This window comes from Erythrolamprus reginae, chromosome 1 (genome assembly GCF_031021105.1).
Source record: "Erythrolamprus reginae isolate rEryReg1 chromosome 1, rEryReg1.hap1, whole genome shotgun sequence".
In the NCBI taxonomy this organism is placed as follows: Eukaryota; Metazoa; Chordata; class Lepidosauria; order Squamata; family Dipsadidae; genus Erythrolamprus; species Erythrolamprus reginae.
The window spans coordinates 365276922-365288756 of record NC_091950.1 but is presented as its reverse complement, the minus strand read 5'-3'; the positions used below and the strand labels follow the sequence as shown (position 1 = coordinate 365288756).

The 11835-nt window shown below is 40.2% G+C and overlaps 2 protein-coding genes across 5 annotated transcripts in view; both read left to right on the top strand.

Annotated features, from left to right (window-relative positions):
- The first annotated feature begins 55 nt into the window (after nt 1-55).
- KTI12 (KTI12 chromatin associated homolog) lies at nt 56-1609 on the top strand. Its single transcript, XM_070741212.1, has one exon. The coding sequence runs from the start codon at nt 158-160 to the stop codon at nt 923-925; it is 768 nt and encodes a 255-aa protein (XP_070597313.1). The 5' UTR covers nt 56-157; the 3' UTR covers nt 926-1609.
- Nucleotides 1610-5826: 4217 nt separating this feature from the next.
- RPS6KC1 (ribosomal protein S6 kinase C1) overlaps nt 5827-11835 on the top strand; it is a 127646-nt gene continuing 121637 nt past the window's right edge. For 2 of the 4 annotated variants that reach the window (XM_070734432.1, XM_070734430.1), the window contains exon 1: nt 5827-6196. In XM_070734432.1, the coding sequence (XP_070590533.1) occupies nt 6092-6196 (105 nt within the window). In that variant the 5' untranslated portion in view covers nt 5827-6091. The remainder of the gene's footprint in view (nt 6197-11835) is intronic. The other 2 variants (XM_070734431.1, XM_070734433.1) reach the window with 2 other exon arrangements.

The window sequence follows — 11835 nt, the reverse complement described above, 5'->3', positions numbered from 1 at the left end:
GATTGAGAGGGGAAGGGAACCGGAAGAGGAAAAGGGCGTCGGGGAAAGAAACACCCTTTTGGTTAACGAACGGAAACGTCACTGCCGCCATCTCAGCGTTGGGCGGAAGTAGAAATGTTGGCGGATAGAGTGGTTTCCACGGGATATTGAGGCGAGGATGCCGTTGGTGTTGCTCTGCGGGCTGCCGGGCAGCGGCAAGAGCCGGCGGGCCGAAGAACTGCGCGCCGCTTTGGCCTCGGAAGGCGAACGGCGCGCCTTCGTGGTGTCCGAGGCGGACGTGGCCGGAGGCCGGGCTGCCTTGCGGGCGGCGGCCGAGCGGCTGCTGAACCAGCGGGACGTCGTAATCGTCGATGCGGGCAGCGAGCTAAAGAGCTTTCGTTACGAGCTCTACTGCCTCAGCAAGCACGCGGGGACCCCGCACTGCCTGGTGCTCTGCCCGGGAGGCGGCGCACTCCCCGACCGACCGCCTTTGGAACCGCCGGACTCGCAGAACCGCTGGGACTGGCCGCTCTTCGTGGCGCCCGAGGACCCCGCCGAGCCCCTGCCGCTGCCCGACATCCGCGCCGCCCTCTTGGAGCGCCGTCCGCCTCCTCCCAACCAGTCCACGCGCTCCCAGCCGCTCCAAGCCGCCGGCTTTCTTCACCAACTCGACCGCCTGACCCAAGAGGTGCTCGCCGCCGTCGTGGCTGCTCAGAGGGACGGCGCCCAAGCCGGACAGTTCATCCCGGTGGCGGTGGATGGGCTAACAGGAGGTGGCCGAGAGCCTCCGGGCTTGCGTCTGAACAGGCCGGTCAGCCTGGCTGAGCTGAGCCGCCTGCGGAGGCAGTTCCTCAGTTATGCCAAGATGCACCCGGGAGAAGGCGAGCAGAATCTGCCTCAGCTGGGCGGCATGTTTCTTCAGTACCTGAGTCAAAACCTGCAGTGAGCTCTCAGCAGGTTCTTCCTCTGAGTAGCAGTTGCTGGCCCTACTCTGTGTAGGGTGGATGGACTTAGGCAGGATGCTTCATTTAGATTTAACAGAATTGGAAGGGACCTTGCAGGTCATCTAGTTCAACCCCTTGCCCAAACAGGAGATCCTGTTTATAATCTATATTTTCTTTTATGTACACTGAGAGCATATGCACCAAGACAAATTCCTTGTGTGTCCAATCACACTTGGCCAATAAAGAATTCTATTCTATTCTACATCTGCCTCTACCTAGGATCAAACTCACAACTTCCTGATTGTGAGTTCCATACTTTTTGCTATTTAATTTTGGACAGGAATTCTACAACTTTCTGAATTTATATAGACTGCTTTTGAAAGGATTGGATGAAGACGTGTTTAAAATAATGTTTTTCAATATAAGTCTTATTTATATTTGAATTGCAATTGTCATTATTTTTTTATACTGTGTCTTGTTTAAAGATGTTTCTTGGCAGATTTCGACATTCGTAGCGATTCCCATGAGGTGAATTGGCAGCAATAGTGACTGAATATAAAGTTTCACAAATTCAGCTTTCTAATCAAGGATTAGGTGCAATCCTGAAAAGTGTGTTTATAAAATACATTTGGACTTAATATGACTAAAAAAAAGTTTACATAAAGAACATTATGTTGTGATTTTAATATTTGTCTGTCTGTGTGATTTAACTTATTAAAGAGTTCATTAAATTATTGATCTTGACTGAGAAGGCACGCACAAAGCTGTCAAGATCCTTCTGGCTTTTATTTCTAAATGGTTGGCTATTCCTTCCAGTTGTTTACTGTTGATTATATTATGTTTTGATGATTTGATAATTACAAAAAGATTTCTTTGTATTTTTTCTTTTTTCCCCATTTTTCCTTTTCTTAATATTTTAGTTTTCTTTCTGATTTCTTTTTTTATTTATCATAACAGTTGGAAGGGACCTTGGAGGTCTTCTAGTTCGACCCCCTACTTAGGCAGGAAACCTTACAGCACTTTAAAAAATAGTTATCGAACATCTTAAAAACCTAGTGTTGGAGAGTTTACAACTTCTGGAGGCAAATTATTCCACTGATTATTTGTTCTGTCAGGAAATTTCTCCTTAGTTATAAGTTGCTTCTTTCCTTGATTTGTATTTATTTATTTTAAATTTATTTGTATTTTTATCTTCCTTTTAAAAACTTTACAAAATTATATCTGTGTGCATATAGTGCTACATAGCTTCAATACCCATACTAACTTGGGATTTAGTTCTAAATTTTAGCAATATCTTATTCAAGCTATTTTGTTAAATGTGTTTAGCTGGGTGTGATTAAGCAAAACAACTATTTTAATGTTCCCAGTAAAGAGAATGGATAGTTTGGTACATGGTAATTAAATGAGTGTTAAATATCCAACAAGTTCATGTATTACAAACCTTATTGTCATGATGCTATTCTTCATCTAGTTTTATCTGAATGAAGCAGAAGTCACTGAACAATCAAAATAATTTTAGAACCAAATACATTAAGAATGCTTATGAAAATCTATAGGGTACTTTAGTGAAGTTGTCATGGAAATGCTGCAATACCTAGAACTTAGAAGTGTTGTCATGATCTCACAATCTAAAATGAGGAGAATCTCAAGTTGTGCAGTTGAATGTAGTAGAAAAATCCCAAGTGTTATGCACGAGCAGCCTTCGGAGAAAATCAACAGTTATATATTCTGTATTATATTTGGAATAGAATAGAACAGAACTGAACCAAATAGAATAACAGAATTGGAAGGGACCTTGGAGGTCTTTTAATCCAACCCCCTGCTTAGGCAGGAAACCCTACACCACTTCAGACAAATGGTTATCCAACAATGTCTTAAAAACTTCCAGTGTTGGAGCATTCACAAATGCTTCAACAAAAAAGCAATCTGTTCCACGGATTAATTGTTTAACTGTCAGGAAATTTCTCCTTAGTTCTAACTTGCTTTCTTCCTTGATTAGTTTCCATTCATTGTTTCTTGTTCTACCCTGAGGTACTTTGGAGAATAGTTTGACTCCCTCTTCTTTGTGGCAACCCCTGAGATGTTGGAACACTGTTATCATTTCCTTTTCCAGTGTCTGCAACTGTTCTTCATGAGTTTTTGCTTCTAATCTTCTAATCATCTTTATTGCTCTTCCCTGTACTCAACATCCTTTTTCCATCGTAGCAACCAAAACTGAATGCAGTATTCTAAGTGTGGCCTTACTAAGGCATTATAAAGTGGTATTAACACTTCATGTGATCTTGATTCTATCCCTCTGTTAATGAAGCCTAGAACTGTGTTGGCTTTTTTGGCAGCTGCTGCACACTGCTAGCTCATTTGGCAGCAATACAACATTGTGGCAACATTTTCAAACAAGATCTTGCCCATTTTCTTATAAAAATACATCTGTAGTAGTAGTTTATTTTTTTAAAAAATCTGTTTATAAGTTGTATGGTATATAGCCTGCCCAAATTCATAAATTTTAATTGAAGGTTAGAGCATGACAACACATTAACGAAGAAAGGTTTTGTTTCGTATTTGGCCCTAGATGAATAAGCAAGACTCAGAGAAGCTAATGTAACAAACTTGTTAGCTTTTACAGTCCTACATTTCTATTTTTTAAAATTTATTTTGCCATTATAATGTAACAATTTTCAGAGATTTGACTGTCAGTAAATTACAGAGGCTATCTCAACTGCACTAATTTTATGGTTTACTTGCATATTATGTAAGATTCTGCAGCATGTTGTAGAAAATCCACATACAAAACATCTTGATTATTGATCCTCGTTGTGAAATTGATACAAAGCAAAACACTTGAATCAGGATCCAGGAGGAATATTTATATTAAAATTGTGACCAGGTTTTATTGTTTTTTCTGCTATTATTAGTAAAAACATTTTAATTTGCTTTAAAAATATACTTTGAAAATTAAAGGAATGTGAGAGTAAAGGCACTAAAGTTTTTCCAACTGCGTGTGCTATATAATATTTGGCACCAGGGTGGGTAAAAATCATAGAAACATAAAAGATTGACAGCAGAAAAAGACCTCATGGTCCATCTAGTCTGCCCTAATACTATTAATTTTTAAAATCAATTTAAAAAAGATCAGATTTTTTAAATTTTAAATCGGATTGTTTTGATTTTTATTGTATTTATTTTAATAAAATATTTTTGGAGCAAAAATCTATCTAAAGATAGTTTTCTATTTAAGATACATTAATAATTTAGTTTATTCACCATGAAATAGAGCTTAGGTATGTAGCATGAGGCTGTACATTTTTGGTAAATTCATTTAATGAATCCAAGCTCTGCAAGTTTAGATAATATGCACTCTAAATAGAAAACCTTCGTTTCATTTGCAAATAATAGAGTAGCTTCCAGCAAAAATGAGTCCTTACATTTAAAGAACACCTGTCATTTCAGATCCAGTGCTTGTTAGAGGGCATCCATTTACCTGCCGCCTGCCATGTTCCTCACCTTATTGTGTCACAGCCGCATCACCAGCCATCTCATTAAAGTGAATGGCACTGTTGGTGAGTCAACAGCAGGTCATTGTGCTCTGGTGAATATAGTTGGTTAAACTGACATTCTGCCATTATTTCTACAATAGTCCACTGTTCCCTAAAGTTTCCTAAATAAGGGCTCATTTCTTATTTTTATATTACCTTCAACTGTTTTGTATAATCGCAAAGCCCCCTTACATGTCACCGAAACAAGTACCCAATTTTGCATAATCAGTTAAACTGCAATACTATTATTATTATTATTATTATTATTATTAATTAGATTTGTATTCCGCCCCTCTCCGTAGACTATTTTTTTTTGTTCAATATTTGAAGTAAGGTAGCATCTGTCAGGAAATTACTAAATGGATTAACGAAAAAAAACCTCTTAATTCTGTCTTATACTCTTCCCATTTAGAATATCAAACAGCAACATTACAAAAAAAATTCCACAGATATGCGAATGCACACCAATGACTGATGAAAACAAATCTTTTTTTAATGTATTTTTTCTCTACATTAAAAATATACATAACATCACATTACCTTCAATACAAATCAATATGCATATACAGTGTTCCCTCGATTTTTGCGGATGCGAACTTCGCGAATAGCCTACACCACGGTTTTTCAAAAAGTATTAATTAAAAAATACTTCACAGGTTTTTTTTCTATACCACGGTTTTTCCTGCCCGATGATGTCATACGTCATCGCCAAACTAATAATTTTTGCAAATCAATAAAAAATAATTATTGTTAATAAATAATTATGTTTATAAATATCAGGATCACTAAGTGTCTTATTCAATGGTGAGTACCAGTAATAATGGTGAGTAAATGGTTGTTAAGGGAATGGGAAATGGTAATTTAGGGGTTTAAAGTGTTAAGGGAAGGCTTGTGATACTGTCCATAGCCAAAAATGGTGTATTTATTTCCGCATCTCTACTCTACGGTCTCGGAACGCATCCTCAGCGGAAATCGAGGGAACACTGTATTACCTTTTAAAAAGCAATAATACCTTAACCTAAATTACATTCCAATTTTATTTATTATTCAGTCTGTCTCAATCTTTCCGATGAAAACCCCACTGAATTCAAACCTTGAATTCCCCAAAAGAAGGAGAACGCCAGGGAAACACCGCGCGCTTTTCCAATTCCCTCCCCCCCAATACCCAAAAAAGCGCCACAGTTATTTATGCCCCGACATTCAACTGTTCTATTTTAAACATCGTTGCGAGGATCCTTCGGGTCCTCATGTTCCCAACCTTGGCCGTTTGAAGATGTACGGACTTCAACTCCCAGAATTCCCCAGCCAGCGTTGCTGGCTGGGGAATTCTGGGAGTTGAAATCCGTACATCTTCAAACGGCTAAGGTTGAGAAATACTGGAATGGTGGGTGGGGATATGGATCGACCAGCTAGCGGGGAAAGCTCCCGCTCTTCGTCGCTGGCTCAAGAACTACGAAGGAAACAGCACCGCCACAGTACTTCCGCGGCTACTCCAGACCTGACCCGGGAGTGGAACGCTTTGAGTGACAGCTCTTTGAGAGGCGGCGCCCACCCGGCGCCGGGGAAAAGCAGCAGCAGCACAGCCTGGGGCACCTCCGGACAGGGCCGCTTGCACCGCCAGCCACGGTGGCAAGGATGATCCCCTCGCGGAATCGAGGCGGGGAGGTGGCCCGATTCTACACGGTCACCGAGCCCAAGCGTCACCCTCGGGGATACACGGTATATAAGGTCACCGCGAGGGTGAGTTGCTTTCGGGGGAGATCAGGAGACGGGAATCTCTCGCCCCTCCAATAATTTTCAAGGATCGGGGTGGTGGTGTCGCAGAGTCGATCGTAGGGATCGATTCCTCCCCCCACCCCAAGATTCCCGAATCTTGTTCTGCGTTTCCGTGAATCTGCGGGTTAGATCCCCGGCAGCTGTCTGCACTAGGCGTCTCGGAGTCCCGTGCGGCACATCCCAGGGAACGCCAGGCTGCTCCTTTCGCCCGAGGCATCTGACGCGTGTTATCAAGCCCGGTCCCTCCCCTGGCATCTGTCCCTGGTTCTGTTGTCCGCAGTCTTTGAAAGATGAAGAAGGCAGCAGGGTTTTGGCCTGAGGCTCTTTGCAGAACATGCTTTTGCTTTTTCAAAGAAGTTTTTTTAAAAAAAATTTCTTATCCAACTTTCCATAAATACATAAATCCCTATACCTTCAAATGTTGGCAGTGTTACCATAGAAACATAATTGTACATTTTGATCAATCATATTCTTTATATATAAAACCATTTATTCCAGGTATATTTTTCAGTAATTATAGTGCTTCTAAAAAAAAAAGAAAAAAAGAAGAAAAATCTAATTTTGTCCTCCGAGATTAATTCCAAAAACTTTTCCCCTCCAAATTAACCACTATTAGCTTAATTTGCGAGTGTGAAGTATGTCTGTTGTTGAAAGGGAATGAATGAGTTTAATGTTCCAGTGTTTTTAGAGTAATTAACTATATTGATTGGATTTTAGATTTGATATTGTATACTGTTTTTATTATGTTGTGAGCCGCCCCGAGTCCTCGGAGATATATATACACTGCTCAAAAAAATAAAGGGAATACTTAAACAACACAATATAAATCAAACTTCTGTGAAATCAAACCGTCCACCTAGGAAGCAACACTGATTGACAATCAATTTCACATGCTGTTGTGCACATTCAACTTTGTACAGAACAAAGTATTCAATGAGAATATTTCATTCATTCAGATCTAGGATGTGTTATTTGAGTGTTCCCTTTATTTTTTGAGCAGTGTATGTGTGTGTGTGTGTGTGTGTGTATACATACATACATACATACATACATACATACATACATACCAAAATTGTTATTCTTTCTCTTGCCATTTAATGATTATGCATATTTGTTTTTTATTTATTCATTTGTTTTGTCAAGTATGTATTGGTGTAATACAAAGATATAACAGTGTTTATATACATGATACTAGTAAGAGAGAAATATTAGGACAGGGGATGGTGCACTTATGCACGCCCCTTACTGACCTCTTAGGAATCGGGTGAGGTCAACAGTGGATAGTCTAAAGGTAAAGTTTTGGGGGTTAGGTGATGATACTACAGAGTCTGGTAGTGAGTTCCATGCATCAACTACTCGGTTACTAAAGTCGTATTTCCTGCAGTTGAGTTTAGACTGGTTTGTATCTGTTTTGTGGTCCTGTGTTGTTGTAGTTGAAGCTGAAGTAGTCATTGACAGGAAGAATAAATCTTATTTATCTTTCTTTTTCTCTCTCCTGTTTTATCATAACCAAATGTCCCATACGAAACCCTACTCATTCGTATAATTTTCTTAAACTATCATCATGCTTCTCGTATAGTCTTCCTTATTTTATCATCTAGAGCAGTGATTTTCAACCTTTTTTGAGACACGGCACATTTTTTAGTTTACAAAATCCTGGGGTACACCACCAACCAAAATGACACAAAATGATGCATTGTATATCATCCTCTGCGGGGGCCTCTTATAAAAAGAAAAAGATCAAATATTTATATACACCATCCGGATAGACATAACCAGCTGAGGCTGAGGCTTCATCTAGTGGTGGCAACATTTACCTCCAGTCCTGACCAGGATTAGAAATCGGGACCATGGGGAGGAGTCACAGCTTCAACTATTCACTGCGGCTACACATTGACAAGTGCGCGGCAACCCGAGTGGGGACCTTCCAGGGGATGGATGAGAGGAGGCCTGCTATTGGTCCATCATTAGTGGTTGGGATGAATCCTAGAAGGTGATTGGTCAGGGAACATTCCCTGTGCCTCCACTCTTCCTGTCGCTGATAGCAGGAGGGATTGTGAGGGGAATGTTTATGTTCAGATGGAGGCAGCTGGCGGCAGGTCAGATAAATGGCCTCCGCAGGCCATAGTTTGGGGACCCATGTTTAATTTCCCCACGGCACACCTGACTATGTCTCACGGCACACTAGTGTGCCACGGCACACTGGTTGAAAAACACTGATCTAGGGGAATATGCTTTTTTACTACTGAGTTGTTTCCCTTCCTCCCTTCAGCAGATTTGTAGCATCCCTTACCGAAGTCTTTTATACAGCCTAAACATGGAAACAGCAGAGAATCTCCATCTCTTTCTATAAACGTTTCCCATCACGTAAATAAAACATATTTATTGCTTGCATTTTAAAAGCTTCCTTGATTATGAGAGACTGCGATGCCCCTCCATCTCCTATATGCCTATGGCAGAAAATGGAAGAAGCGTAACTCGGGCCCACATCCATCCACCCTTTCTTCCTTTATGGAGTGGGGAGTGGAGAGGGAAAGAATAAGTGCAGGAATGATATTGCTTGTCTCAGATAAACCAAAGTAAGAGGCTTTACTTTGGAGTAAAGGCACAAAGAATTGTGAATGGCAGGTGTTCCCTGGTAAAAATGTGTTGGCAGAAGAGCAGTCAAAAATTTGCACTGTGCAAGACCAGTTGGAAGGAGCAGCTGTTATCATATGTCCAGATAAAATGAAAGAACCGGAGCAACAGCCAGTGTATACTTGATTTATGTTTGCGAAGGGCAGCAGAAGTTTATCGATTGTTCTGGGTGCCTACCGTGAAGGGCAAAAGGTGATTAAATTGCAAGGTTCATGCTCCCTGGAGTTCAGTGTAAGAATCATATGAAAAATAATCTAGGGGGAGGAAGGTTTTGTTCTGTGCACAAATCAAACCAGTCCCATTCATACTTCAAATAGCAGGTATTTGTTTGAAAGCTCATTCCTAGTCTGGATAAAAAAGAACCCCCCCCCCCCCCCCAAACAGCTATGTTAATCTCTACATGGTTATTTTGAACATTGGTAGAAATGCATTGAACATTACAAGGGGATCCCATAATCAAGAGACATTACCTAAATACTGCACCTATTAAGTATTTTGGACCCTCAGAATAACCTTACTGCTGGAGGAAAGTTCTGTAATTAAAGATCCTTAATATATATTTATTTTGGAGAGCCAATTCATTTCTCCTTCCCTTTTTAGAAAAAGTGTGGACATTCAACAATAGTAATGACAGTGCAACATAATAACAGCCCCAAAATACTTGATGCACACAAGATTATACTGGATTAGTGTCTGTTGATGCTAAATTGGTGAATGCTCCCACTACTTAGTATTCATTTGAGATTGTGAATTGTTTTCATTTACCTGAGACTTTTGGGGAGAAGAATCTTTTAAAAACTTTGTCTTTCCTTGGGTGAAAGGTACAGGCAGCCTTCTCTGATTTTAATTGACAGCATTTCTCTGTCTGAATTGCTCTAAATTTTTTCTATACAAATTTATCTATGCAGTAAATCTCTAAATCTATCTATCATTTGAAGATAGATGTTAGTTGTAATAACAATAACAGTAACAATAGCATTGATGTAGCATTGCACCATAGAATATCCAGAAAGGTTCGCATTCTTTAAAAGACTCTTCAAATGTAATCATGCTGGCTGAGCACAATGAGAAATAAAGTCCACATTTTCTCAGGCAGGTTTTAAATTTTTTCCCCCCAGTTTGAGAAACCTGTTAGTTAAAAAAATATATATCAAGAAGCAAAATTTTAGGGATAGAAAACTGAAAAGATATAATACTTTATTTATAATACACACACTAATATATTACAGTTATTTAATATTTTGGGGCTTAATCTCTTGTGGAATCTCATCAAGTACTCATAGAATTTCGGGTTCTGTGGAACTGCTTTGAAAAACCCTGTTCTTGTTTGCATTCCTGCTCTAGTAATGCTAATTGAAAATCTATATTGCCGTGAGCGTGAGTGAAGGAAAGATGCATGTAGGAAAGATGCATCGTTGAAGACTGCTGTTAGGTGGCAAGCAAGAAATCTATCCTAAAATAACTGGGAGGAAAAAGAAAGCAAGGGGAACTTCTCCCTCCCAGTGATTGTGACCAAGATTGCACAGTTCTGTTGATAATCTGCATGAAAAGATGTGTGTCACAATAGTATGTCTAAATAACTAATAATATATGTCTTCAAGGTTGAGAATTGTTCTCCATTCCAGTCAGATAATTTCAGTATGGAAAAGAACAAATTGCAATCGTTTTATCTCCAAGAATTACAAAGTTGGCTTAATTTGGTGTAATTTTTCTCATGAGCTCTTTGAACGTTACAAAGTAAGGCATAGAAAGGGAGAAAACAGGAAAATGGAGTAGATATATATTGACATAGAGATAGTGCAAATTGTGTCATAAAACAGTGAAGTGAAACTATTTTGTAGTCGGAAGTTAAATTCTTATGAGTATGGTAAAAGGCATACAACAACACTCTGCATTGGTTGCCGATCAGTTTCCGGTCACAATTCAAAGTGTTGGTTATGACCTATAAAGCCCTTCATAGCACCGGACCAGATTATCTCAGGGACCGCCTTCTGCTGCACGAATCCCAGCGACCAGTTAGGTCCCACGGAGTGGGCCTTCTCCGGGTCCTGTCAACTAAACAATGTCGTTTGGCAGGGCCCAGGGAAAGAGCCTTCTCTGTGGTGGCCCCGGCCCTCTGAAACCAACTCCCCCCGGAGATTAGAATTGCCCCCACCCTCCTCGACTTTCGTAAGCTTCTTAAAACCCACCTCTGCAGTCAGGCATGGGGGAACTGAGATCTTCTTTCCCCCTAGGCTTTTACAATTTATGCATGGTATGTTTGTATGTATTGGTTGCCGATCAGTTTCCGGTCACAATTCAAAGTGTTGGTTATGACCTATAAAGCCCTTCATAGCACCGGACCAGATTATCTCAGGGACCGCCTTCTGCTGCACGAATCCCAGCGACCAGTTAGGTCCCACAGAGTGGGCCTTCTCCGGGTCCTGTCAACTAAACAATGTCGTTTGGCAGGGCCCAGGGAAAGAGCCTTCTCTGTGGTGGCCCCGGCCCTCTGAAACCAACTCCCCCCGGAGATTAGAATTGCCCCCACCCTCCTCGACTTTCGTAAGCTTCTTAAAACCCACCTCTGCAGTCAGGCATGGGGGAACTGAGATCTTCTTTCCCCCTAGGCCTTTACAATTTATGCATGGTATGTTTGTTTGTATGTATGTTTAGTTTTACAATAAGGGTTTTTTAGTTGTTTTAGTATTGGATTTACATGCTGTTTTTTATTACTGTTGTTAGCCGCCCCGAGTCTACGGAGAGGGGCGGCATACAAATCCAATAAATAAATAAATAAATAGATAGATAGATAGATAGATAGATAGATAGATAGATAGATAGATAAATAGATAGATAAATAGATAAACAAATAGATAAATAGATAAATAAATAAATATATATAGAATGTGCACATACCCTTACCTTAAAGTGCTTAAACAGAAAACTGAAACAAGGGTTGGATTTTTTCCTGCTGACTTGCAGAA